The sequence below is a fragment of the Camelus dromedarius genome, chromosome X (genome assembly GCF_036321535.1).
Source record: "Camelus dromedarius isolate mCamDro1 chromosome X, mCamDro1.pat, whole genome shotgun sequence".
Taxonomy (NCBI): Eukaryota; Metazoa; Chordata; class Mammalia; order Artiodactyla; family Camelidae; genus Camelus; species Camelus dromedarius.
Genome location: NC_087472.1, coordinates 33470193 through 33484681, shown reverse-complemented (window position 1 = coordinate 33484681; position 14489 = coordinate 33470193). Strand labels below are relative to the sequence as shown.

General features: G+C 34.1%; 1 protein-coding gene across 1 annotated transcript in view; it reads right to left on the bottom strand.

Moving 5' to 3' along the window:
• RADX (RPA1 related single stranded DNA binding protein, X-linked) overlaps nucleotides 1-14489 on the bottom strand; it is a 67867-nt gene that overhangs the window by 51635 nt on the left and 1743 nt on the right. Inside the window, exons 2-3 of the mRNA XM_064483176.1 lie at nucleotides 7754-7896; nucleotides 6535-6727 (exon numbers count right to left, since the gene is read on the bottom strand). Of these exons, the coding sequence (XP_064339246.1) occupies nucleotides 6535-6727; nucleotides 7754-7896 (336 nt within the window). The remainder of the gene's footprint in view (nucleotides 1-6534; nucleotides 6728-7753; nucleotides 7897-14489) is intronic.

The following is a 14489-nucleotide window of genomic DNA, read 5'->3' as shown; positions in this document are numbered from 1 at the left end:
GAAGGAACCACAATGAGACAAGTAGGAGGGGCGGAGATGTGGTATAGTCAGCACCCACAACCCCAGGTAGGTGACCCACAAACAGGAGGGCTATCATAACCACAGAGGTCCTCCCCAAAGAGTGAGGGGTCTGAGTCCCACATTGGGCATCTCAGTCCAGAGGTCTTGTACTGGGAAAATGAGACCCCCCAGAAAATCTGGTTTTGAAAATCAGCAGGGCTTATGTTCAGAAGAGCCAGAGGGCTTTAGAAAACATAGTCCACTCTTAAAGGGCGCATGCAAAATCTCACATACCCCTAGTTCCAGCACAGAGGCAGTAGTTTTATTTATTTATTTGTTTGTTTGTTTGTTTCTTTCTTTCTTTATAGAGGCAGTAGTTTTAGAGGAAACTGGCTCGGGCCTACTTTCTAATCTTGGAGAACCTCCTAGAGAAGCAGGAGGCAACTGGGACTCCCCATGGGGACATAGGCACTGGCGGCAGCCATTCTGGGGAGCTCCTTCTAACACAAGGACACTGGTGCCAATCTGGAGTCCTCCCGCTAGTCTATTAGCTTCAGGGGCTTACTCACCAGCTGGTTGGCACCAGTCCTGGGAACCTCCCAGACCAAGCAGCCAGCCCTGTGGTGACCTAGCCCCACCCACCAGTAGGCTGGCATCAGCTGTGCTTCCCCTCTCCCAAAGCCCCCCTACCCACCTGCCCCAGGGGCCAGCCCCACCTACCAGTGGCCAGCACCAGTCTAGGACTACCTGGGCCCTTCAGCTAGCTGCCCTGGGCCCCGGTCCCACTCACCAGCAGCCAGCAGCCTCCACACAAGACAGCACTGGCAGCTAACCAGGCCGGGGGCCAGCACTGCCTACCACACACTCACAGTAGTCAGTCACAACAGGAGGGCCCACACTGCTCACACAGGGGGCAGCCTGAGAGCATATAGCCCTGGTGACTCATGCTTACATGGTCAATTAATCCATGACAAAGGAGGCAAGAAAATACAATAGGGGAAAACAGCCTCTTCAGTAAATGGTGTTGGGAAAACGGACAGCTATATGCAAAAGAATCACATTGGACTACTTTCTCACACCATATACAAAAATAAACTCAAAATGGATTGAACACTTAAATGTAAGACCTGAAACTGAAAAACTTCTAGAAGAAAACATAGGCAATACACTCTTTGACATCAGTCTTAGCAATATATTTTTGGATCTGTCTCCTCAGGCAAGGGAAACAAAAAATAAACAAATGGGACTACAACAAAAAAGTTAAAAGCTTTCACACAGCAAAAGAAACTATTAACAAAATGAAAACACAGCCTACTGAATGGTTGAAGATATTCACAAATGATATATATCTGATAAGGGGTTAATATCCAAAGTATACAAAGAACTCATACAAATATTAAAAAGCAAACAACTAAATTTAAAAATGGGCAGAGGAACTGAATAGATAGTTTCCCAAAGAAGACATACAGATGACCAAGAGGCACATGAAAAGATGCTCAACATCACTAATCATTAGGGAAATGCCAACCAAAACCACAATGAGATACCACCTCACGCCTTTCAGAATGGCTGTCACCAAAAAGACAACAAATAACAAGTGTTGACAAGGATGTGGAGGAAAGGGAACCCTTGTGCAATATTGGTAAGAATGTAAATTTGTGCAACCATTATGCAAAACAGTATGGAGGACTCTCAGAAAATCAAAAATAGAACTGTCATATGATATATCCAGCAATTTGACTTCTACGTATTTACCTGAAGAAAACAAAAACACTAATTTGAAAAGATACATGCACACGAATGTTCATTGCAGCATTATTTACAATAGCCAAGATATGGAAGCAACCTAAGTATCTGTCAATAGATGAATAGATAAGGAGATGTGGTGTATATTTATAATGGAATATAACTCGGACATAAAAAAATGAAATTTTGCTATTTGTAACAACATGGATGGATCTAGAGGGCATTATATTAAGTGAAATAAATCAGACAGAGAAAGACAAATACCATATGATCTCACTTACATGTGGAATATAAAACACAAAACAATCAAACGAAATGAAACAGAGATACAGAGAACAAAAACACTAGTTGCTGGGGGGTTGGGAGCAAAATAGGTGATGGGGGTTAAGAGGTACAAACCTCCAGTTACAAAATAAATAAGCCAAGGGGATGGCTTATATACCATAAGGAATATGGTCAATATTTTAATAACTCTGTATGGGGACAGATGGTTACTAGACTTATCATGGTGATGATTTATGCAAATGTCAAATCACAAATCACTGAAACTAACATAATATCGTATGTCAACTATATTTCAATTACAAAATTCTTACGTTTTTAATGCATTTTGTCTTCTCACACTGGCTAGGACAGCCAGTACAACATTAAATAGAAATAGTGGGAGGCATGCATGTTCCCCATTTTAAAAAGGAATATTTCTAAATTTTCCCTATTAAGAGCTGTGCTTGTTGTTTTGTTTTGATTTTGTAAATATCCTTCATCAGTTATGGAAGTTTCCTTCTCTTGCTATTTTCCTTTTTAAATGTATGAATGGGTGTAAAATTTTAGTAAGCACCTTTTGTGCCTCTATTAGGAGGACAATTATCTTTAAAGTCTGTTAATGTGGTAAGTGACACTTCGAGATTTTCATATGTAAGACCAACTTTGCATTGCTGGAGAACAATGCAACTTAGTCACAGTGTGTGATCATTTTTTACGTATAACTGAATTCAGTTTGCTAATACTCTATTTTGAATATCTGTACCTATGTTCAAGGCTGAAGTTAGCCTTTAATTTTCCTCTTTCATACTATTCTTTTTTGGTTTTGATTATCGAGGTTATATTGGTACCAAAGAATGAGTTAGAGAGAGTATGCCCTCTTATTCAGAGAATCTCTGGAATAGTTTTGGAATGATATATTCCTTGAACGTTGGTAGAACTTGCCTGTAAAATGATGTGTACCTGGTATTTTCTTTGTGGGAAGATTTTAAACCTCTGATTCAATTTCTTTACATTATAGAACAATCTGGGCTTTCCATTTCCTTTAATGCCAGTAAGTAATATTTTTCTAAGAATTTGCTATGTAGTAAACAAAGATTAAACCAGGATGAAGATAATTTGACTTCTCATCCTGCCTATTATCATCCAGGTGACCAGAAAATCCATTTTACCTTTATGAGCTTTATATATGAGTGAGGAAAGTTTGTATCATATTACCTTGCACCTAGAAAATAGTCTGCATTTTACAAAGCACTTTCATTGCCATAGTTATTATATTCAACGTCCCTTCTAGCTCTAAAATGCTAGGATTTTGAACTAATTAAAAACCTCCTTCCCCCCCAAACCAAAAACACTTGATCCTTATCTCAGTATGTATTATTCACTACAGTCTGAAAATCTCAACACTTTAAAAGGTTTATTTTTGGGATATGCCAACTGAATACTATTTTGTAAAAGGACAGAATGATATAGAAAATGGCTATATACAAAGCCATACATTATCAGCAAATAATGTTCTTTGTTTTACAGTAGAATTGTCATCTTTATAGGCTTCTGTTTATTTGGTCTTTTAAAAAATTACATTTTAGTTTCTATAACTTGGAACTACATGTGTAAATATGAAAAAATAAACCAAGGTAAATTACTTCATTGGTTTGCCTTCCAACATCAATACCTACAAGGCAGTGATAGTATCAAATTATTTTCTTACTGAACAACCCCGGCCCCGTCTACATACTCTTCCTCGTTTACCCTCTCATAACATTTAAACTCCCCTGTTACTACTCCTAACTCTTACTTACACACTTTCTCCCATCCAACCCATTCTCTTAGTCTCCATTCTTTCTTTGCTCAACCACATTTCTGTTCATTTTCTGTCCCCTTCTGTTCATCATTTTTTCTTACTGTTTATTGTCAACAGTCTTTCATTTTACTGTAGTTTGTTCATCTTACATATCTGTTACCCCGTTAGACTGATTTTAAGAGAACTCTAAGGGGATGGGAAGGGATAAATTGGGAGTTCTAGATTTGCAGATACTAACTAATGTACATAAAATAGATAAACAACAAGTTTATACTGTATAGCACAGGGAACTATATTCAATATCTTATAGTAACTTATGATGAAAAAGAATATGAAAACGAATATATGTATGTTCCTATACGACTGAAGTATTGTGCTGTACACCAGAAATTGACACAACATTGTAAACTGACTATACTTCAATGAAAATATATTTAAAAAGAGTAGAACTCTGTATTACTTATCTTTGTATGTCTTATGCCTAGCAGGATTTACAGAACTGTCTTTTTCCCCTTCAAAAGATCACTACTCAGTTTTGGGATTTTTAAAGATCATTAATCAGTAGTTTTCAACCCTGGCTGTACATTAGAGTCACCTGAGGAGTTTTAAAGACACACAATGTCTTGGTCTCCTCCTCAGAGTAATTAATTCAGAATCTCTGAGGGTGAGGTGCTCATGGGTCTTTAAAGCTCCCCAAGTGATCCTAATGTACAACCAGGATTGAGATCTACTTACACACGTAGGCTCGACAGACCATGGCCTGCAAATGGCTGCCTGTTTTTCGCAAATAAAGTTTTACTGTAATGCAGTCATGCCTATTTGTTTACATTTTATCTCTGGCTGCTTTCACTCTGTAAAGCTGAGTGGCTGTGACGGAGACTCTATTACCTACACATCCTATAATATTTACTATCTGGCTTTTAATAAAAATAGCTTTCTGACCCCTGATAAAGGGGGGAAAAATCCTATTACTTATCGAAAAGGTATGAAATAAAATGGAGACTGATGTTAACATGGATATGTAAAATTGCTCTATAGACTAAAAGGTACATTTTGAATATTTTCTCATCAAGGCTTCCATTTTTAAAATGATTTCTGCATTTGCAATTATTCACTTGAAAGTGTAAATAGCCTCTCATATCTTAAAAAGTTTCCATTATGACAATCTGGCCCTGTAATTCTATGTAGCAGAGGTAGCATAGAGCTCAATTCAGTTTCACCATTATGTTTTAATGGCTGTTTATCTACTGACCACATGCTGTCGATTGTCCTACTTTCCATATGTTTTTAAGGTTTAGAAGCAGCTATTAGTACAGACACATTTCTAGATTTGTCCACAGCCATGTAAAAACTGTGATTTATATTAACTCTCGCTATACCAGAAAACAGTGTATTTAGTAAAAAGAACAATAGGTTAGGTATCAGGAAAACTAGGCTTCGATTTTCACTATGCAGGTGACTTTTTTTTCCCTTTCCCACCTCTGCTAGCCCCTGGTAACCATAGGTTTGTTCTCTATGTCTGCGAGCCTGTTTCTGTTTTATACATAAGTTCATTTGTGTCCTTTTATTTAGACTCCACATATAAGCGATATCATATGGTATTTTTCTTTCTTTTCCTCTGCCAGTGATTTATTATGTGACATCAACAAAATCATTTATCTTATGTGTTATTGACAAAGAATGTCTCAATTTTTACTAAAGCAATTTTGTCACCTGGATATACTTGGTTGTGGGAAAGAATTTATAAATTGGTAGACATAATAATACATGTTTTAAATCAGCTTCATCTTGTTAACTTTTACTACATTTTCTTAATTAAGTTCCAGCACCAATATCAGTTTAATTTCTCACCTTTCTATAATAAAGACTAATGAGATAATGGACTAATCATACCAAACTATGTAAGTAACTACTTGTTCATCCAGCAAGATATAATTGACATTTACCAAATGCTTAAGATTTTAATAAAAAATCATATGAGATTTTCCTAAATAAGCATATACTTAAGGAAATAATGAACAAAGGCTACAGTATCTGAACATTCTTTATGTAATTAAGCTTAATGGATCACCTAGGGACTTTAGAATACCTAGAAATACAGGTCCAGTACAAAACTATGACAAACCAAAACAATACTTAAAATTGTTGAGTGATGTGCCCTACAATTTTGAAAAATGGAAATGCAAAAAAAATCATGTCCACATCTGAAAGCAATCACTTAATATGTTAATTCTAATGCTCCGAAAATATTTAGGGTGATGCCAAGATGTCAATACTAATTAGGCGCTAATTAGGACAAGCCCTTTCAAGATTACAGCAATTGGCAACATTTGAATATTGACTATAGGTTAGATAACAATACTGTATCAATTTTAAATTTCCTGATTTTGATAACTGTACTGTGATCATGTAATAGAAAGTTCTGGTTCTTAGGAAATATAGAGTGAAATATTATTGAAGTGTTTAGAGGTAAAGGAGTATTGACTATGGCTGCCACTTACAACAGTAAATATCTCAGATGATTTTTCTTAATAAATGCAATAATAAGCAAATATATTTATTAAGCGATTGCTTAAAAAATTTTATGGATAAAGGAATTTAAAGGTTTGTCAGGTTCTGACAGCTGCAGTAATTTTTAAGGGATTTTGACTGACATAGTACTCTGCAAATTTATACAAACAAAATAGCCAACAAATAGCCAACAAATTCATTGAATACTTAACCCATTGTAGAAATTAGTTTGATCTGTGGATCCACAGGGAGAGGCTGAATCCTGAATGGATAACTCTTTTTAACAGAATAATCTTGAAGCAGAAGAACTAAACCAACACGCAAACTTTTATACCATTCAGGACACAGGGCATTCCACATAATCACTGACACCGTGCCTGAACTGTCAGCAACTTCCAAAAAGGTCTAGAAAAAAAGAGTAAAAGCACATGCATATTTGTTAGTTTTACCTACAGGGTGCTCAAATTTTAAGAATGAGGAAGCAAAACTATAGGGGAATCACTGAATAATTCATGATACAGTATGATATAATCCGTAACTATGAAAAGTTATGAAGAATTTTTAGTGCTATGAGAAAATACTGAAGAAAATATTAAATTATACAAAATTTTATATACAATATAATTTGCATCTTTAAGACAATTTACTATGATATGTGACAAAGTTGGTCATATGCAATATATGATATGCATATGCACAGACATGGCATATATGATATACATATGATATAATAGATATGTGCAAATATGTGAAATATATGTGTGTAGATATATGATATACACATACAAAAAAGGGAATAAAACACATTTTAATATTAACAGTGGTTCTCTCTGAGTGGTAAGATTTGGGTTGATATTATTTATCAGCTTTATATATATTTCCACATTTTCCAACTTCCCTAAAAGTATGTGTAACTTTTATCATAAAAGCTTAATAAAACACCTAAAATAAGTCTTGATAACATGTAGAAATACAGTAAAATGTTAAGTTAAAAAAATGGGACAAAAATCAGCATTATATGGCATAGAGAGTCAAGATAAAAGTATCAGATTTGACAATAAGAAGGAGAGAGGGAATAGGGGAGTCCTGAGGTCAAAGATTTTTTCTTTTTTTTAAATGCAAGACTAGACTATGTTCATATGCTGGTGTAGAAAGCACAGTAAAGAAGAAAAGGTTGAAGATACAGAAAAAGGTGTGATGGAGACAAGCTGGATCAAGGGAACTAAAGAGCACTAATACAGAAAGAATTTCTTTTTGTATAAGAAACTACATAGAAAAATACCTTGAAATATATATTTGTGTTTATTTTTAAAATTATTAAATTGAACTTATAAAATGTTATTTAAACATAAACTATTCTAACTAGGAGTCAGGTATATAAGTTATAATTTATGACTGCTGAATTAACATATAATATCTTATTACTTATACCTGGTAAGGCTCAATCATCTTTTTATCGGGTTTTCCATAGTATCGCAGTTTTGATTTATGCAAGATTCTCACAAGCAGTGCAGGAAAAGTCCTTCTGTTAGACCAGATCATTTCAAGATGAGAAAGGGAAATTATTCTGGTATCTAGAATACAAAAAAGAAAAAAAGATCCTACTTAATATGTCGTGGTAATTTCAAAAGTCTATTTTATTGGTTAAAAATGCCAGCCAGTTCATACCCAAAGCAACTCCTTCTTGCCAGCTAAGCCAGTCTATATGCTTCTCACATATAAAACTTAGTAATAGATGTTATCTCTAATAATAATAGCCTATATATATATATATATATATATATGACTTACTTTGTGCCTGGAACATAGGTAAATACCTATATTAACTAACACACTGTTCTATCTAGAATGTCCTGTACCTTGTCAAACTGAGTAATTACTTCCTAGAAGACTCGGATGGAAACTCAGCTCCCTTAAGAAAAAACTCAGTGGCATGGAATATTTTCCTACTATTAAGCATTTATATATTTAATTTATAGAATTGTTCATGATATATTTCTGTATTGCCCTCACCTTAATTCCTATGAGTGAGTTCAATTTTTCTCAAACATTCCAGACATGGTCCTGTATCAGGGCCTTTGCACTTGCTGTTCCCTCAGTCTGGAATGTCTTCCTCTTCAATACCCCAGTGACTTTTCTCCTTCAAGTTTTGCTCAAAGGTCACTTTCTCATTGATGTCAGTCCTAACCATGCTATTGAAAACGGATCCCCTTACTTATCCTCCATCTCATTTTATTTTTCTACAAAGCACTTATTACCTTTTCATATACCATATAATTTATCTTGAAATGTAATCTCCAAGCCTGCTGGCAAGTTCAAAAACTGCTTAAAAAGCTATTCACCATCTTTAAAAGATTAACTTGTATTTCTAATTTTATTCTTCCTTGGGTTAAGAAGGGTTCCATCTGCAATTCTCTCCACATTCTACTCTCTCATAGCCCACAGTCCCAACTTTTAAAACTTTAATTTGTATGTGTTCCAATATTTACTTCGCTGAGGCATCCTCCACTTCCATTTTTATTTATATAATGTATCACTTACTCAACTTTAGCATGGAAACTATACTTGTTAATTTCTTTTTAATAAGAGTTTAAATCATATTTTATAATTATACCTGTACCATTAACCCCCCACTATTTTCAATATTAGGATATCTCGTGTAAATTTCCCTCCAGATTATCCCAATACATTATTAGCCCAGGATCACAAGTCTTAATATTTGACCTGACATAATTAAGTAATTTCCTTTTTAATATGGTCAAACAAATTGTAGATCACTTCTGAATTACCTAGAATGTATGTGGAACACTCTTGATTAATGAAGGTACATACATCTCCTTTACTGGCCAGAATAAATTCAAGAGCTACATGGTTTTATAAAACCAGAGTTCTAAGAGCCACTGTTTCCACTATAACTGAGTCCAGAGAGTCAGCCGTGATCAGACATCTGCCCAGTTAACATTTTCCCAGATTGGGTTTTTAACTCACAAACTTGATAGAATACACATACCTCTCAAATGCAAAAAAGAAATTACAGGTTATACATAGACAATGAGGAATCTGTGTAAATTCACAGAAATAAGTGTGTTCATTTTCAAAAGAAAGAATGAAACTAAATCAACTAGATACTCAGTAAAAAACTGAGCAAATAATGGAATAGTAACTCTCAAACTTTCTGGTCTCAGGACCCCTTTACATTTCTTATAAATTATTGAAGACCTAAAAAGCTTTTGTTTATGTGGGTAATATCCATCAATATTTACCATATTATAAAGTAAAACTAAGAAATAAAAATATTCATTAATTCCTTTTAAACAACACTAATAAACTTGTTATATATAATAAAAATGTATATTTTTGGAAAGATGACTGTATTTTCCAAAACCAAAAATGTAGTGAGAAGAGAGGCATTGTTTTAAATTTTTGCAAATCTCTTTATTGCCTAGCTTAATAGAAGACAGCTGGATAAATCATATTTTCCTTGGCATTCAATCTGTTTCAATGTCACATGTCATGCAGCCTCTGGAAAACTTCACTGTATACTTTTGAGAGAATAAGAGTGAAAAAGGTAAATAAAGCCTTAGTATCATTATTATGAAAAATAGTTTTCATGTTGTGAATCCCCTGAAAAGATCTTGGAGAAACACACCTAGGGGTCCCAGGACCATACACTGAAAAAGAATAAATCTAAGGAATACAGAAAGGAATAATGATAAAAACTGAAAATAATGAATTAGAAAACAGTATAACTGGTAAATCCAATTCCCTGGAAAAGTTAATAAAGTAAATCTTTGATAAGTGCAATCATGAAGAAAGAAAACAAAAATATAATGTTTGGAATGTGATCAACTATAAACATAGAGAAAAACATTTAAAACATTATTATATATGATTACATATCACTAAATGTGAAAATATCAGTGAAATAGATAAATCATCTAGAAACATATGAATTTCCAGCTTTGCCATAAAAAAAAAAAACCAGAAGAAAACTGGAATAGGTCAATAGCCATGAAAGAAAATGAAAAATTCACAAATGAAGACTTCCCAAAACTGCACCAGGTTCACATGGTTTTATAAGAAAATTTTGACAATTTTCAAAGAATAGCTCTTTCTCTTAACTATTAAGTTGTTCTAGAGCTCAGTAAAAATATAGAAATTGTACGTATACATTTTATAAACTTAGATAAATCCTTAAAAATTATGACAGAAATAGTACAAAAGAGAAAACTATAAATCCAAAACATTTGATAGCAAAAATCCTAAACCAAATACTTTCAAATCCAATATAGCAGTTTGCCAAATTGCATCATGACCAAGTAGATTCCTAAACGTCTTGTCTTGTTCAGGAGGAGATTATAAATTCTTAAAAACCCTGGAGATTGACATAAAAAGGTAAGTTTAAATTTTGTTAAAACATTAAGGGGGGGGGAGTTATAGCTCAGTGGTAGAGTGCATGCCTAGCATGCACGAAGTCCTGAGTTCAATCCCCAGTACCTCCATTAAATAAATAAATAAATAAATAAATAAATAAATAAATAAATAAATAAATAAATAAATAAGCCTGATTAGCTCTCCCCAACAGAAAAAAAAAAAGGAGAATTAAAATACAATAACATAACTTCTAAAGCACTAGAAAAAAGTTTAATCCTTCAGAAGTAAAAAAAAGTGAAAAAAAAGCATGGCATATTACAAACATAAAATAGGATTGCAAGAACAGGTACAAACATCATTAATTATATTAAATTTAATTTAATTATATTAATCTCTCAAAAGACAATGAATTGGTTTGGGTCAAAAAGCAAAATCTTAGCTATAGAAACAAATCTAAAACAAAATGGAAATAAAGTGATGAACAAAGATACACGCACCAGGCCAGTGATTCTCAAAGTGTGGCCTTCAAATCAGTAGCATCAATTACCACCAGTGAAATATATCAGAAATGCACATTCTAGGGCCCTACTACGTATGTACTGAATCAGAAAATGGTGATGGGGACCAGCAATCTGCATTTTGAAACACTTTTGAGGTGATATGGATGCCCACTCACCTTTGAGAATCATTGCCCTAAATCATAAGTAAAAGACAGTGGAAGTGGTAAATAGTACTATCAAAGTACAATTTGAGGCAAAAAGGGACAAAGAGATAAATTCCATATTGATAGAGTAAAATCTATCAGCAAGATATTAAGAAGTTATGAAACTTTACACATTATAGAAGCATCTAAATCAAAAACTTTTAGAAATATAAGGAGAAATGAACAAAACCACCATAAAGAGAAGCCAATATTCCCGGCAGAGAAATAGGCAAAAAAATAGATTTAAAATTTTTAATTAAAATTTAAAAACTTAGTATAATAAGGAACTTCATATCTAATAAGTAAGCTTTTTCTAAACTCTTGGGGGTAAAGAGGAACTCAAATTCAAAATCAGAAAATATGAGTAACAATGAAATCTCTACACTTCAAAACCTAGGAGATATAGCCAAAGCAGTACCCATGGGATATTTCAGAGTTTTTAAAGCTTTTGGAAGAAATTAACAAGGAAACACATGAACCAAACAGTCCACTCAAGAAGGCAGTACCAAAAAATATATATATATATATGAACAAAGGAAGTAAAAGGAGGTAAAGATGACAGCAGAAATAAAGTAAAAACTTCTCCCCCATACAGACTTCCTAAAAGTAAATACCAAAAAAAGTAGACAAACCTCTAGCAAGGCTGATCATGAAAAAGGATGATGACACAAACATTAGAAGTGTAAAAGACAGAGATTCAAAAATATAGACTATTATGCACAACTTTGAGATCTAGGTGAAATGAGATTTCCTAGTGAAATATCAACTCTCATAAATGGACTCAAGAACTTTCAGCACTTTTTCAAGAAACTGAAAAGGAATCATACTCCCAACTCCCAGTCCTGGCCCAAGGCCTCAGGTTCAAATAGTTTTAGGGGGTAAATTCTTCCAAACCTTCAGTGAACACGTGATTTCTGTAAGTACAGAAAAATATGTAAGCAAGCTTCCTAACTCATCTTACTAGGCTAATATTAATTAACCTGATATCAAAATTGAACTGAAATAGTACCCTCCTAAAAAACAACAAAACTTACAGACCAAATTCACTTGAATATACAGATGTAAAAATAACAAGCATGACCCAGTAGAAACAAAAGTGGTTCAATATTAGGAAATGCATCAATATAATTTATTTCATTCATTACTTTATTCAATAAACACTGATTGAATGCTTTCTATGTGCCAGGCACTGTTCTGAGTATAGGGGAAATGGCCCACAGCAATGAAAAAAAAAAGTGCTTGCCCTCGTGGATGTGGATCTTATAAACTAATGAGACGAGAAAAAACAATTTCAGAGTGTTACAAATTCTAAGAAAGGAATTTGCACGGTGAGGTAATAAGAAATGGGGAGGGAATACATATTTAAATATTCCTTTTCTAATATTTTTATATATTTGAACTGAAATCTGAGGATGAGAAGGAACTTTCCATAAAGAAGAAAAAGCAGGAGCAAAGGACCTGGGGCAGGACAGAGCTTGGAGGTTTAACAACTAAACAAGTGGCTGGTATCACTGAAAAGAAAAGGCGAAGGAGAGCGGTTAGAGGAGAGCGGTTAGGGATGCGCGGAAGCGGATCCTGCAGGACAGGGGTCCGCAAACTATGGCCCTTGCGCCAAATGCGGCCTGCTGCCTGTTTTTGTAAATAAAGTTCTATTTTGAACACAACAAAACCCATTCATTTACATGTTTTCTGTGGCTGCTTTCCATATACAAAGGAAAAGTTGAATAGCTGCGGCAGAAGCCCTAGGCTTGGCAAACAAAAAGATTTACTAGCTCTCTGGCTCTTCACGGAAAGAGTTTGCCAACCGCTCCAGGGCCACGTGGACGCCCCTAGGAGGTCTGGATTTTCCTCCACGTGCAATGGGGGAGCCACCGGAGGGATTTAAGCACGAGAGTGGCACGATCTAACTTCCATTTTAAAAAGCTGTCTCTGAGATACTATTGGAGTAGAGTATTGAACCAGGAGAGGGAAACTTTTAGGGTGCTTGAAATGCTCTATAACTTGATCTGAAAGGACGGTTACACAGATATATCTATATCTATATCTCTCGGTATTTTGAAGACTTTTCTATTGTACTGTGTGTACATTATACCTGATAGAAAAGTTTTAAAAGCACAAAATAGCACCACAAAGTGAAGCGAAAAGGGACCGAGTGGGAGAAAATAATTTGCAGTATACAACAGACAAAAACTTAAAACCCATCAGCAAAGAAAGCCAACACTTAGAGTAGTAATATATTACCACAAATTAATTAGAAAAAGTCTAAAGATATAATTTAAAAATAATAGCACGAAACGGGCACTCTCGTATATATGCTGGTGTGAATGTAAATTAGTACAAACTTTTCAAGAGCTGCTTTGTCAAGATCCATTTAATTTAAAAATTCAAATAACTCTTTAACCCAGCAATTTCACTTCTATCCATCCATTCAACAGAAATATTTGAACATAGTGAACAAATATGGGTATATCCTAATGATGTTCAGCACTGTATCTAAAAGAGAAAAAAACAGCAACTGCCTAAAATTATAAATTACCCATTCACATGGGCATGATTATATAAATCATGGCACAACTATACCATGGAGTGTATAAATATATGTACTTAAAAATGCTTGAGAGAAGTGCAAGTGGCAAACAATGCAATTTAACAAAATTCATTTTTTCTCCAAAATTACACAACAAAATGCTGACAGTTTGGAGTTTTGAGAGGAAAGCTGAAGTCATATGAGGAGTAAAAAGGGTTTTTTTACTCCACCTCAACATTTTATTATTAAAAATTTCAAACATACAGCAAATCTGAAAGAATACCAATATACCCTCTTCTAGACTTTGTCATCAGCACTTTACTATACTTGGGACTTACACTTTTAATACAATATACTTTAAAATATAGTTTGAATTTTTTAGCACATGGATACTGTCTTTTGTAATAAAAATATGGTTTCCATAATGAATAGATATTACTTTCATAATCAGAAAAATGAAATATACTTTTACAAATTATTATTCCTCTCAATTCTTCTAGAGCACCAATTTTTCATTTGTATATTCAGTTCTAAAAAAATGATCAACACTTAGAGTAGTAATG